The following is a 14,490-nucleotide window of genomic DNA, read 5'->3' as shown; positions in this document are numbered from 1 at the left end:
GTGCTTGTATCGTAGAGTACTTCTAACTGACAGACTTTCTGCGGCTCGCACGGGGTCTTGAGCTCAATCAGCGGACTGATCTCCAACCATAGATCGCGATACTGACTGGCAAGTTAACCCATATTTCCAACAATTGCAGTATTCTTCTGGTTGACTCAGTAGATTATACCGTACCTTTCTTGGGGTACAAACAATTGTCGACCGGTCACGGACGCCAGAAACCGGGTTTCGAGCTGCTGCCACCGCAGTGGAGAATGCCCTGATAGTGAAGTCGATAAATCGGATTGAATAGAGAGAAGAAAACTACCTAGTAGGTAACTCTGAAGAAATATAGCGTGGACACGCGACTGTTTTTGGCAGGCTTGCTGTTCAACTAAGGTATCAAAAGACCAGCTCAATCAAAGTGCTATCCAAGGGCCACTGCCCCAAAGAATTCTACTTCGACAGTTCCACTCTGTCGACATTATGTTTTTGCTGTAACTTCCTTGTCAGCCTCGTGACCGGACGCATTGACCACAAGCCACTACTGGAGCCCAATTGTTGCCCTTCCCCAGAAAGACCAGGACCAAGTTCTATTCAGTGATCACATCAATCACCTTCACCTCAGGATATATGTAGGATCCATCACACATTTCGTTGGCAGGAGCAAACAGCCGACTGACACACAACGATTAGCGACGGCGTCCTGCATTTCGACAAGAGCCGTGACTGTTTTACCCACGTGTGAAGCTGATTATACCCTCCACCAGCAGGTCCAGGCAGCCAGCTGCTGGGATCCCATGGCCAACAACAACTTCTTGCAGATGAACTTAGAAACTCACTTGTTGAGGTGCTTCTCTGGCGGCGGAACATCCTCCGGCTGGACTAAAATCTCGAATTTGCCATCACACTCCTTCAATGGCGTTCCATCTGTATATCCAAGGTCGCTTCGCTCTCCCAACGGGTATCGATCAAGCTTGTTGGCTACTAGGACCCCGTCAGGCCCGTACAGGACCAAACTCCAAAAACCCGTAGACTTGATCCTAGGTTTTTCTGAGAAGCAAAAGAGAAGGCCCTGCTGTGGGCAGATCGTGCACTCCGGATAGCCAGTTTTCCGAGTCGCTCAATCGGGACACCAAGATGGGTATGTTGACTGATCTGCCTTTGGCTGCTGATATCCTGGCTAGGATGACAATGAGGTCAGTAATATAAAAGGCCGTGTCGAGAACCAGAGAAAAGGGTGCTTATTTAGGTCGCGTGAAGGGGTCGTTATGAACAGGTTAATCAGTGTGATTGAAGGCAAAGCAGCCGGATTGCCTACTTGTGCTCTTTACGGATAGCCTAGTCTGGATCTAGCCTAGTGATAGTTGGGGAACAAGGCTGGCAGTGTAAGAAATAGCTCGGGAAAAGAGGCAGAGTCAATCGGCATGAGCGGAGTGTATTTAGGTGCCGTTTCGACTCAGCTGACGGCGATCCCACATCCAGATCCGCATATGGAGTGATAAGAGGTAACGTATATGGTGTATTTTTCATTATTCACCATCACCTTGTTTTCTTGGGCCTCGGCAGACAAACAACCATGGTTGCATCACCATCTCCAACTCACCCTTCCAGCCGGGGAGGGGGTCCCAATGGCCTGATTCGATGCTTTTTCGACCGCGGTTATATGGCTTTGTCGCCTAGGATCGTCACTGTCATCATCACCACCACTGTCACCACCACCGAGATGTTTGAGGGGGAGAGGGGATAGACGGACGGTCTCAACGACGCTCCTCAGAATGCATAATTTTTGTGTTTTGGTTGCTTCGTCCTTGCGGCTTCTCACGACGTATATATAAAAAGGGGCCCTCCAGGACATGGTGTCCCGCCTGCCAGCCTGTGTTTCCCTTTCTGACAACTCCGCAAAAAGTGTCAGTGCGGAGATTTGAAACCGGACAGCTTTGCTGTTTGACAATATTAATTCTCGAGTGTCTGATTGAGGAGAAGCTGAGCCTTGTTGTGCTATAGTCCATATCCCTCACCTGCGATTGAACTGGCCAGTCCAAAAGCATAAGCAAACCTGTCCGTGGTCGACATATGCACTTGCAGGGAGAGAACATATCGATCCGATATTATCCCAAGGTCTTTATCCTGTTTGAAAGACATACACGCAAAGGAACAATTCTCTTACACAGCATCTCCGTCGCAAGACTCCTAACATGGCCCCAATCAAACTGCACGTTGGTGTCTGCGGAGGCGGCATGGGAGGGCTAACAGCAGCAATCGCCTGTGCCCGGGCAGGAGCAAAAGTGACACTGCTCGAGGCTGCGCGGGAACTAGGTGAAATCGGGGCTGGAATTCAGATGTTCTCAAATGTGTCTCGAATCCTAATTCGGTGGGATGTGGACAAGATTATTGGGGATAACTTGATCGCCGTGGATGAAATCAACACTTGGGGTCTGGACGATGAAATGCTGGCTCGCTTCGATCCGAAGGAAGGACGAAAGCTCACCGGATTTCCACACTGGTTCGTCTGTCCATTCTGTTTCGACAGCTTTGCAGAGAGCATTGGATGCGGTCTATGTACTGACAGTCTCAATTGCAGGGTTGTCCGTAGAGATCACCTCCACGCGGGGCTTACCGAGTGTGCTCGACGCAACGGTGTGGAATTGATTGTTGGATCACGCGTCGAATCTCTTGAGCACACCAAGGAGGGTGTCAAAGTCACGACAGTCCATGGTGTTGAGCATACATTTGACCTGCTCGTGGGGTCCGATGGCATCAGATCGACTATTCGTCAGAGCCTGTTTCCGGACGCGGTGCCCAAAGCAGCTTCCACAGTTGCAGCTTTTCGTGGCGTGCTTTCTTACGAAGAAGTTTTTGCCCAAGTGCCCGAGGCCAGGATGTGGCTGAGGAATACAGCGGACGCCTGGATCGGGCCCCATGGTTATATCCTGCTATATCCCCTAACGGCCGGCCGAGAATTGAACGTGGTGGCAATGTTCCAAATGGACCGCGTCGTCACGAAGGCCGAGGAGATGGATATTGAAGAATTCCGCAACCTATACAAGGATTGGAGTCCATTCGCACGCAAGGTCCTGGGGCTTCTCAAAAGCACACAGATCTGGCCTTTGTTGGTGCTCCCTCCCATGAAGAAGTGGTCTAACGAGCACAAGAATGTTGTCCTCCTAGGAGATGCGGCTCATGGCATGCAGAACCATATGGTAGGTCCCCGTCATTAGTCGACCATGCAGTCGCTTACCGAGTATTCGTAGGCTCAGGGAGCCGCCACCGCCATGGAAGATGGGGTATTCCTGGGGACAGTCATCTCGGAAGTGGTGCGCGGAACCATTAGCCTCGCGACAGCTATCGAACTATATGAGAAGAAGCGCATGCCCCGGGTTTGGACCAAACAGCAAGTCTCTTTTGTGAACGGGACATTCAACATGGCGGCAGGGGAGGATGCCAAAAAGCGGAACAAGGCATCTCGACCCGAAGTTGAATGTTCCGACCGAAATATCATCCATCCCAACAAACTGCTGCCACCAACATATCGAACATGGCAATTGGCCTTCAGTCCTGTCAGTGTCCCGGCGATCATGTATTTCGACGCGGAGGGAGACGCGGAGAACGCGGTATGTGAGTATCTGCAGGAGACAACCCCGATGGATGAGACCACACTGGTGACCAAGGGGCTCTGGGACAAGTGGTGGGGAATCGTCGAGGACAATGGGATCGAGGAAGGTCCTAGCCAGGTCACCGGTGTTCTGAGTTGAGGAGCTCCGGGAGCTGTAGATCGTCGTACCTGTACGGAGTACGAAGGAGAGGGATTGGAAGTGACCTCGCTGGTTCTGGGGGGAGGCTGTGGGTACCCCCATGCCGAGCCAGTAGTCGAGTTAGTTAAGCCATATTCAACCTAGGGCTCTCCTTTAGCCAGCTCAACGAGTCCTTCAAGGCCAAGAAGCCCCAGAATGTCCGGTCACCCACCCCAGCATCCCTGGAGGATCCCCTAAGTTAGTGCTGGCACTATCACTTGCGAAGCTCATCCGCCTCCCACGCACTGGCACGAAGTCTACGGAAGTGCGAGGTGTCTCATTGCCACAATCTGTCTCCGTCAATCTCCAGCATCATCCATCTCACCGTCAGCCACCAATCAATCTCATCCCCGTCGTTATCCACCGAGCCATCTCAATGGGAACCGAAGATCTCGAGTGGCACAAAAAAATCCCATCTACAGTACCCCATCTACTCAGGAAATCTTCCCCATGGCATTGGAGGCCCTCAGTCCCATGTCCCTTGAGCTGCTGTCCTCTTCCTCCTCGCCATGGTGCTGAAATGCCGTCCTTTATCATGTCTGCTGCGACGTCTCACCATCTCGTCAAATCTCGTTTCCAATCAGGAACAGCGACTCCTTCAGAGCCGGACCAAGCTCCAGCCACGAACACGCCCCAGACCGAAAGAGAACTTCCGCGATTCCCACCTGCACCGTAGATCCGTCACCGGTTTCTCGTCTGCAGCTTTCCCACCATCTCCGGCCACGTCTCCATCATTATCGCCAACACCACCATCACCATCTTCATTCTTAATCCCCCGTCCTCCCTCCTCAACTTCCCGACCGCCTTCCTCCTCTACCTTTGTCCGATTATATTGTTCCGATAAGCACTTCTACAGAAACCCAGTTGACCTAGAAAAAGACGAAGACGAGGAAGATCTAAGCACAATGCCTTCAGGTGGGTATCCTTCTGCTCCCGGTTCCACTCCTTCGACGAGCATGTCAACGGCCTCTTCACCACCAGAGTACCGTGGTTTTCAGGACATTGGCCGTCTGCCATGCCAAATCCACGGCCGTCTTTCTCCCCTCGATTCAAAGAATGGCTGGCCTCGCTGCAGGTTGAATTGAATGATTCCGCCCATCCTCAACACTTTCCCCCCCTTCGAACCGCCACGTCACGTGCCAATACGTCACTCATTATCATTCGGGTCACCGAGAAACCGCCGCTGACGACAAAGTTCCACAGTAACAGACGCGAGCATTGATGATGCCTACACCAAAGCCTTCAACAATAACAGCTTATGGCGCCGTTCTCTCGCAGAAGCCGAGCCCGAGCTCTTTGAGTCCATGGCCAAAGGCCAATCACCTCAGATACTCTGGATCGGATGTGCCGACTCGCGCTGCCCAGAGACCACCATCCTGGGCCTCAAGCCCGGTGAAATATTTTGCCACCGCAATATCGCCAACATCCTCGTCAACACAGACATCAACTCGCTCTCGGTCATTCAATATGCCGTCCAATACCTGAAGGTCAAGCACATCATCATCTGCGGCCACACTTCTTGCGGGGGTGTCGCCGCGGCCCTGGGCAACAAGAAACTCGGCCTGATCGATACCTGGCTCATGCCCCTGCGGGCAATTCGCCAAGAAAATCTGCCTCTCTTAAATAGCTTGGACGAGACGCAGCGGGGCCTGAAAATGGTCGAGTTGAACGTCCGTGCCGGGGTCAAAGTGCTCCTCGCAAACCCCATCGTCCTTGACGCCATGGATGACCGCGGCCTCCAAGTCCACGCTCTCATCTACAACGTTGGGACCGGCGAATTGCGTGAGTTGGATATCGAGGAGGACGAGGAAGTTGTCAAGAGCCGCGTCACCGCTTTCAAGACTGAGGATTGAGAAGGACCCCCCCCCCCCCGGATACACAACTGGGAATTAGGGGAGTGGCAATGGGAATGGGCTTTCACAGCAGAAACTGTAATTTCGATCGACTATGTAGTAGCCAAGAGAACAAGGCTGCTTTTGGGGCAATGACTTCCAAGAACGAAGTGGGAATGGCGTAGTTTTGGGCTGAGCAGTGGCCGTCGTGGACCTATTGTATGCTCCTCCGAGTTCATCCCTGTAGCTTGGGGAGGAAGAGAAACGGGCGTTTATTTGTTTGTGGTTTATTGGTCTGTGTGCCTCTTTCGAAATCTTACATCCCCCACCTCCAAAAGGGGGTAGAGCAATGTTCGAACCGCTCCCTCTGTGTCCACGAGCTCAGTAGTAGTTACTGAGAGTACTACCTCGGTACTTTTCGTCCTTCTTTTTCCCTTTCCTTCTCGCAACTCGAGTTCCGTCCCATATGTAGGTAGAGGCGGACCGTCTCTGGCTTCCGGGGTTCAGCTAGACAAGCCAGTTCCTCGCTGTCCAGGTGACTTGAATTGGTATTGAAAGTCGTCTTGGATATTTGGTGAGAGGGAGAGAAAAATGGCCCGTCGCGTCTTATCGCAACGAAATAAATATATCTGATACCGGTCCTGAATAAAATTTGACCGGGCAGCGCCAGCAAGATGGGTGAGAGGTGATAGTTGCTGTTGTTATTGTGTGTTGTCTGTCGTAGGGAAGCGACACTTGGCCCTGTCCAGTAATTAATCCACGCTCACTCCCTGAAAGTTTTGAACGCTTCTGCCACAGTCATGCCTCCCAACACGGCCTCTTTGACCTTGTCGTCGGCAGTCACTAGCTTCGGGATTAACGACAGGGTCTCGTCGAGCAGTTCCTGCGGGATCACCACAACTCCTTCCAATGGGTCACAAAAGATGATATCGCCCTGCCATCATCAAGTCATTATAAGCAGGAAAATTGGCGTTGGCGAGGGCGCAAATTTGCCCACTTACTGGGGAGACGTCGACGCCCGTTACGGAGACACGGACGTTGCGGGCATATGCGGTTGCCTCGGCACCCACCCCGACCGTAGACTTACCCAGGGCGAATATCTGACAGGTGTCAGCAAGGCTCGAGGCGATGTGACTACTTTCAGGGACCGAACAAAGAGCAAAGATGTCCAAAAGGGTTTCACACGTACCGGTAACTGACTATCCCTCAGCTCCGCCACATCTCTGACACGGCCGCCGACAATACAGCCCGCCACTCCTCTGATCTTCATCCTTTGCGCCATGATGCCTCCCACGGCTGCGCACATCTGGCCCTGTGGTTGATCAATAACGACAATGGTCCCAGGTTCCGTCAGGTCCACCCAGTGACTACCCTTTGGGATGGCATTCGCGGCTGGAGGGGTAGAATCTGGTGCAGCATTCTTCGACACCAGCTTCAAGGTGCATGCTGGCGCAACCACCTTTTGCAGGGTACCTGTGGAATTTCCGGCCGGCTGCGGTTGGGCAATAGGCTCTTCGTCTTGTCAACCAGAGGCTCAAAACATGAGAGATGCCACGAGTCGACACACCAATATCGGCGAGATACCCCGCCCTCGCGACCTCGCCTGGCTTCGGTTTCTGGAGTTTCAAAAGCGCGTCTGATACCTAGTCCTCTCAGACTGACTGATGAAATCATGCAGCAGCCTTACCTACTTACATCACAGGCAGAATACTCACGGAGGCGGCGAAGCTTCTCTTGGAGGTCGGTCTTCTCAGATGTCATGGCGGAGAGATGATGCAATTTTTTTTTTGGGCGCGGTGACAGCGGACAGCTAGAGCCAGTAATGAGTGTAGTATCGCCCCAATGGTGTTCTTAATGTGGTAGGATGAATTCGCTTCACGGGTGAAGAAAGTGGACGGAATGATGGCCCCTTTTATTTGACGATACTGCACATGTCGGTGTCTGCCCGCTCCGAATTCGGAGGTCAAGTTTCCTGCTCTATGGCTACATGCAGTCAAAGATTGTGCAATCAACCAAATATTTGGGGCCAGGAGAAGTCGAATTGCAGATTGGCATTGTACGTATCCCGAGCTAGAGGAGGCAATAGAAAACCGGTAGATGTCCAATAGACATGCGAGGATAGCCTTATGAAGGGTTTCGACTTGCATCGTTTTACTCGGGTGTAGGATAGGGCAGAAGTCTGTAAACTTATTCTCCCCCTGAGTTTCTCGAATTGCCATGGAGCAGATCAGCGAAAGAGGGTAGAAAAGGGTAAAAATATTCCATCACGACCATGTTTGTGAGGGTATGGAGGGAAGTGTGGAAAGGAGTCATTTTCTGTGGATTCGTCGTTGCCTGATTGCCTCCATGCTTGACACTTTGCATCGGAAGCAAGCAACTAACTGCAAAGAACTTGACTTCCATCACGCATATTGCGGATCGACCCATGGGCGTAATATGTACAATGCCTGTTTCCAAAGGGACCCATTATGGACGATTTTTCTCGAAGTCTTAAGTAATGCGAGGCTCGGCCTAGAGCAAGTGTCAGTATCACCGGTCAGACTTCGTGCCATGACTTGACCAACCTTCCATCTGCTGTTTACTATATACAATTGTCAGCATTTATCCAGCAGGGTGGGAGTAAAATGGTGACGGACCTTCAAAGCCGACTGGTGCCACCACAGCATCTGACTGTCCTCTTATTTTGCCAGTCAATCGGTAATCTCTTTCCATCACTGCAACGGTGAGCAATCTAACCGTGAACGTGCTCTTTCTGCACCCACTTTGCCTGTCCCACAGATCTAACTGTCTTCTCGGTTGCTTGAAATCATTTGCGTAGTACCGGATTGAGGCCAGACCAGCACCCTAGTGGACTGCTCAGCACGAACATCCTTTGTTCACGGAAGGGGTCACTCAGTACTGTAACGCCGAACATGCCAACCATGATCGCATATGGCAGAAGAGCTTCAAAGGGAACCCCCATGGCGGAGAGCTATGTCATCAGCTGTAGGATTGGGTAGACTGACGTGCTGCCGAGTGCAAGGGAAGGCAGAAGTAGGCTATACCGTTAGATGGAGTCGCGAATGAGACTTGTCTCGGTGTGGGCGGGTTGGTGTCGTTGCCTTATGTCGCATCAATTGCAGAGGAAAGCTGATTGTCGAGCGCAGGTCGAACGAGCATAGATGCGCCTTGCCTGATTTGGACATGATTCAGGCTGCTTTAGAGCCCGCCTCGATGAGTCTCGAGTGTGGTCGCCCATCGCAGCGCAACTTCTCAGAGTCGATACGAGCCTGACATCGCGGTATCACTGTTGAAAGTATCCTTTTGACGTGTAACAGCCATCTCGAAACCCGATAGAGTCGATTGCCCAACGGCGTGAACGCTGTTGCGCTCATCCTCACGCGTCGAACAAATCTTCAGCGATCAACCACCCCTCCATACCCAGAACACCAGCTTGCGCCCGCCTAAGTGTCGATTTTGATCGCGGACCAAAGGATGCTGAGTCGCGTTGCAGGGATGGTTGCATAAATGCAAAAGATTGGAAAGTGGCATTTGCGAAAACAGATAATACCAATACTTCCCTCGTTATGGTCATCAACCCTTTAGGTCAGACAGACGCAAGGACCGCGATACACACTACAATCTTTGACTGCTTCCATGCCGCCTTTAACCGCTTTAGAGCTGGATCAGCTGCCCAGCGTCAACCAAGAAACGCCCAATAATGAGCATTCACCTGCGCAATCCTCAACAAACGAGTCCCCTGAGTATGCTGGTGGCGAGAACGGCAAGGATGGCGAGGTGCCCGAGGCCGAGCAAGATGCTTCAAGCGGGGACCGAAAGTCGAGAGTAGGCGCAGAGCAAGCAAACTTACATATGCCCAATTCAGAAGATAGCGCCCTAGGTGAGCAGCTACAAAGATCAGCAGAAGAGAGCTTTAGCGATAATGAAGGCAAGATTGAGGCCGATGCCGCCTCCACATCTGCCCCTCAAACCGACTCGAAAGAAGATATCACTATGACTGACGCTGACGCGGAGGCCGAGTCCGAGGAGGATGACGATGATGATGAAAAGGACGCTGCTGCCGACGAGGATGAGAGTGAACAAGACCAAAACGGCGAGGAGGACGACGGAAGCGAAGAAGACGAAGACAAAATTGCAGATGAAGACAACGAAACTGTAGACGAAGATGGGGACGAAGACGACCAAGAAGATACAAAGAGCAAAGAAGCCGGAGGAGACAGCGAAGAAAGCTCAGAAAGCAGCCAGGAGGAAAGTGAATCATCAGCATCGGCATCAGCATCAAGTTCTGCTTCTGGGTCAGGATCTGGCTCGGAGTCAGAGTCGGAGTCAGAATCGGAGTCCAGCGAAGAAGACACGAGCGAGGCCACTGACTCGAAACAAGACTGTGTCTTCTGCCAGGAGAAGGCAGCCGCCGATGACGAGAACGGCGAGCTGCGTTTGACTTGCTCTGACTGCGGCAACCGCGCGCATCCAAAATGCGCTCGAGAGAACGGCTCACTACATGAAGGCGAGACGTCTCGATGGAAATGTCGGGGGTGTGCTGGCGACAAAACCGTACAATCAGAGTCACCGAAAGCTCCAAGCACGCGGTCCAAGAACTCAGCTCCTCGCCTTGTTAGGGACTTGTTACCTGTCACGCGCGGCGTCCAAAAGCCGAATTCGCATTCAATTTTTGCCCAACCGGTGATAGGAGAAGGTGACGAAGGAGGACGCGCTCTCAGAAAGAGGAAATCTCCAACCCAGGAACCTCCCCCCATTGAAAAGAGGCGTCGAAAAGCTACAGATCGAGCACTAGCAGCAGCGGCGACAAGCAAAGAGCTGGCAGAGAAGAAGATGGCGATTGCGCATTCGACGAGAAGATCTAGTCAGCTGAAAATCACGAAACCCACCGCGCGAATATTGCAACATCGACCTTTTAACAAACCGCCGCCTCACAAGTTCATCCTAGCTTTCCGGTTAGAACAATCTAAGATCGAAGCGATCTTGAGCAAACCTCCTCGGCCTGGCAGAAGAAGAGAAAGACGGACTCAACCGAAGAAGCCGCCCAAAATACCACCGCCGCCAATCTACCAACCTCCCGTCCCCAAGTTCCCTGCTCTGCCAACTCAACACCTCATTTTCCCCTCGGCTTTTACTGATCGGGAAGCCGAGCTCAACGCCAAACCGTACGGTGGCATCCTCTCCGAAGCGGACGCAGATACGAGTCGGTCACTTCCTCAACTCAGAGACCGCGAAATCTTCGAGATCGCAAGAAAAGAAGCAGAAGAGGAACGCCGCAGAGCATCTGCCGCGGCAGAGGCGGAGATTAACGGCGGAACAGGGGACGCTACTGCGACTTCAACCTCTACAACGAAACCCAGCAGGGCCACAGTCTCTGGCCCCCCCAGCAAGATCAAGTGTATCCAGTTTGGGAAACATGTCATCGACACCTTTTACGCTGCTCCTTACCCGGAAGAATATTCACACGAAACCCGGTTGTTTATTTGTGAATTCTGCTTGAAATATCTACCCTCTGAATTCGTGGCATATAGGCATAAATTGAAATGCCCTGCAAAACACCCGCCTGGAGACGAGATATATCGCGATGGCACGGTGTCTGTGTGGGAAGTGGACGGAAGAAAAAAGACGGAATATTGCCAATGTTTGTGCCTCATGGCGAAGATGTTTCTGGGGTCAAAGACACTGTACTATGACGTGGAACCGTTTCTGTTCTATATCTTGACCGAGTATGATGAGTTGGGATATCATTTCGTTGGGTATTTCAGCAAGGAGAAGAGACCCGCGAGCCAGAACAACGTCAGTTGTATCCTGGTGATGCCCATCCATCAACGCAAGGGTTACGCAACCTTTCTGATCGACTTCTCTTACCTCCTCACCAGAATAGAGAGAAAAGAAGGGTCACCGGAAAAGCCTCTCTCGGACATGGGCCTTACAGCCTATCGTTCGTACTGGGACCTCACCATCTCGCGCCATCTGCTCGACCTGGGCTTCAAACCGTTTTCCACAAAGACATTGATGGCTCGAACGGGCATGACGGCCGACGACGTTATTCACTCCCTCGAGCGCCTTTACGCCTTTACCAAAGATCCAGTGACAAAGACCTATGCCGTCAGGTATGATAGGAAGTTGTACCAGAAGATTGTGGACGATTATGAGGCAAAAAAACACCGACGGTTGAAGCCGGATAAACTCATGTGGACGCCCTATATCATGGGGCGAAGTGATCAGGCCACCTTGGACGGGCAGCCTTTGCAGGCGTTGGCGCCTAGGGATGAGGAAGATGGAGATGAAGAAGATGAAGAAGCGGGCGAGGAGGTGGATGTGGACAGTGTCTTGGCTGGCAAGTCTGTCGCTGGCCGTGATTTGGCAGAGACTGAGATGGATGTGGACCGACTTTCGCCGCGGTCAAAATCAAAGTCTACAAAGGCAATGTCGCGGCGAGAATCGGTAGGGGTGCAGGAGGATATGGATGTCAAAGATCTCTCTCTCGTTGATGCGCACGGCCACGTGGCGCCTGGTCCTCCTTCGACAGCTGCGCTCAGCGGCACTGCTTCAAGCGGACTGGCTACTGCTCGCCCGGATATCAAGGTAAATGGACTTGTTAATGGCGAATCTCCAAAAGTGGGCGACTCGCATCCTCAGCATGAGGATAATGAGGACGACGGTCATGAGAATGGTCAAGCACCAGGAGAGAAACAAGAGCCAAATGAGGCCGATAAGGAGGAAAGGGAACAAGAACCTCCCCTCTCAGGCTATGCCCTCGCCTTCCGCCAACTCTCCATCCCACCTACGCGTTTTCAAATCGATCCACCAATCCCACCATCGATGCTTCGGCAAAGGAGCACGAAGAAACGCAGTGCCGCTACTGCCTTCGGGTCGGCAAGCACTCCAAAGACAAATGGGCTCGGCACTGTGGAATCTCCTGCAATAGCCGTTGCAGCTTCCATGGTTCCAGTAAGGAGCTCCCCAAGAAATGCCAACAACTACAACAACAACAACACTGGGTTGGGTTCAACTGGAGCAACAGTGACTGCGAATGGCAGCAGCATTGCCAGTGCTGGCAGCGTATCTCCGAAGGGACCCGGAACACCTGTCAGGCGGAGTGGGCGGAGAAGTGGACTTTCGACGGTGACTATACCGGCGTCGGATGTGTCGGTTACAAACGACGATCAGGAAGATGCGCCTGCGGAGGAAGATGAGGAGGCTGTGCAAGGGGAAAGCAAGGCAGATGACGAAGAAGAGGAAGAGGAACAGGAGAGATCGTCGCCGTCGTCGTCGAGCAGTGAAGAAGAGGACGACGAACAAGAAGAAGCTTCAATGGCCACAGAAGAAGAGAGTGAAGACGATGATGAAGATGAAGAGGATGATGGGGATGATCCCAACGACGAGGACGCGGTTCCAGATGACGACGACGAGGATTCCGAGGATTCCGAGGAATCCGAGGTTGACGATGATGGAGATCCCGATGCTGAGGTGGATTTGGCCGACGATGATGACGAAGAAGAGGACGATGATGAAGAGGACGCCGAGGCAGAGGATGATGACTGACAGATCGACTGGAGCCTTGCTAAGCCTTGTCGAGTCTTGTCAGCCTCCCTCGTTCTTCCACTCCACTACCAATGCCATTACCATCCTCTCTCCTCCCGCTCGTCCTTCGTCCTGTCTGTCACTCAAGTTTCCTCCAAAGAGTCACAGAGCCACCGTTCCCATTTCATTACCCTGATTACGAGCCTAGAGCACCCACCCTTCATGCACCTCAACTCACCTCACCTCATCGGTCGTGATGTCAACAAACCACGTGGCAGGACTCTCTCACTCGCTCACTCACCGAGTTGTCTGGTCTGGTCTGGTCTGGTCTGGTCTGGTCTGCTCTACTCTGCGCTGTATCGTTATTCTTCAGCCTTACCTACGTACGTATGAAAACTAGAGGTCAAAGGATGTCTGGCTTGCGAGGCTGACTGCAAAGGTTGGCTGGCTGAGTTACATTACAATGGTAGTTAGTCGCCCGACATAGCATTGCATATATACATAACATACCTAGCATGTTGACTGCATTGCGTTGCATTCGTATAGCATAGCATAGCATAGCTGCCCAGCCAGCAAAGGATTGTTGTCGTCGTCGTGGCCTCCATCGTGACAGCAAGAGGTATACACTCACACACTAACACACACACACTCTCTCTCTCTAATATATATACGGTACGTCCTCGGTACCTAGCCTCGCTAGGTATCTTTGCCACGCAGGGAGCCACTATAGTCCGTGGGCTCCAGGTTAGTACTACTTACCATATGAATACTTTTTATCTTCATACGCTTTACTCCGTATCGTGTTCTTCATATACGAACTCCACACATTTTCGGACTGCGTGCTCCGTACATACGAGGTACATATAACCACTTGAAGAAAACGCCAGCGTAAAAATGATGGGAAAGCGGAACGGGGAAAGGAAAAGAGGGAGAAGGGCCAAAAAACAAGGGTGCTGCCCATACGCCTCGTGTCCGTCTGTATCTAGCCTGCAGAAGAGAAGCTACATACCCATGCCCTTTACCCCCCATAGACCTTGAAAGACAAGAACAGAGAAAACTCCCCATCCATGCATCCATTCTTTTGTGCAGCAAAGTAGGCAAGGGAAGAGCTACATGATGCCGACTTGAGCCATCTTTGACTCGCCGCCCTGGCACTCCTTCACATTTCCCAGCCTACCTCACACATCTCTTTCACCATGCATGCCCCCTTGTGCACGACGATGATCCTATCCTGTCTTTCCTTGCCGGATGCCGCTTTCATAATTTGATGGAAGGCTCCGACTACGTCTCAAAAATTTGAGGATTCCGACGCGGCAGGTCCGTCCCTCCCACAGCTTCAACGCTTCTGTAGATGCCCA

The 14,490-nt window shown here is 52.1% G+C and overlaps 5 protein-coding genes across 5 annotated transcripts; 3 read left to right on the top strand and 2 right to left on the bottom strand.

The window, feature by feature from the left end:
* Positions 1-2,177: 2,177 nt before the first annotated feature.
* Positions 2,178-3,734, top strand: Z519_04759 (uncharacterized protein; the record flags this gene model as incomplete). The annotated part of the gene is made up of 3 exons (XM_016762504.1): positions 2,178-2,485; positions 2,564-3,182; positions 3,234-3,734. The coding sequence occupies 3 exons, from the start codon at positions 2,178-2,180 to the stop codon at positions 3,732-3,734; spliced, it is 1,428 nt and encodes a 475-aa protein (XP_016621451.1).
* A 944-nt stretch (positions 3,735-4,678) lies between these two features.
* Z519_04758 (uncharacterized protein) lies at positions 4,679-5,626 on the top strand (the record flags this gene model as incomplete). The annotated part of the gene is made up of 2 exons (XM_016762503.1): positions 4,679-4,781; positions 4,977-5,626. The coding sequence occupies 2 exons, from the start codon at positions 4,679-4,681 to the stop codon at positions 5,624-5,626; spliced, it is 753 nt and encodes a 250-aa protein (XP_016621450.1).
* A 742-nt stretch (positions 5,627-6,368) lies between these two features.
* On the bottom strand, positions 6,369-7,366 carry Z519_04757 (uncharacterized protein; the record flags this gene model as incomplete). Its single annotated transcript, XM_016762502.1, has 5 exons — positions 6,369-6,539; positions 6,607-6,705; positions 6,795-7,117; positions 7,173-7,248; positions 7,301-7,366. 5 exons carry the CDS (start codon positions 7,364-7,366, stop codon positions 6,369-6,371), a joined length of 735 nt encoding a protein of 244 aa, XP_016621449.1.
* Positions 7,367-8,095: 729 nt separating this feature from the next.
* Z519_04756 (uncharacterized protein) lies at positions 8,096-8,567 on the bottom strand (the record flags this gene model as incomplete). Its single annotated transcript, XM_016762501.1, has 5 exons — positions 8,096-8,116; positions 8,170-8,186; positions 8,242-8,319; positions 8,368-8,449; positions 8,505-8,567. 5 exons carry the CDS (start codon positions 8,565-8,567, stop codon positions 8,096-8,098), a joined length of 261 nt encoding a protein of 86 aa, XP_016621448.1.
* Positions 8,568-9,241: 674 nt separating this feature from the next.
* On the top strand, positions 9,242-13,153 carry Z519_04755 (uncharacterized protein; the record flags this gene model as incomplete). Its single annotated transcript, XM_016762500.1, has 1 exon — positions 9,242-13,153. One exon carries the CDS (start codon positions 9,242-9,244, stop codon positions 13,151-13,153), a length of 3,912 nt encoding a protein of 1,303 aa, XP_016621447.1.
* Positions 13,154-14,490: the final 1,337 nt, after the last annotated feature.

The sequence above is a fragment of the Cladophialophora bantiana genome (genome assembly GCF_000835475.1).
Source record: "Cladophialophora bantiana CBS 173.52 unplaced genomic scaffold supercont1.6, whole genome shotgun sequence".
Taxonomy (NCBI): Eukaryota; Fungi; Ascomycota; class Eurotiomycetes; order Chaetothyriales; family Herpotrichiellaceae; genus Cladophialophora; species Cladophialophora bantiana.
The sequence above is the reverse complement of the archived record's forward strand: the minus strand, read 5'-3'. Positions and strand labels throughout refer to the sequence as shown.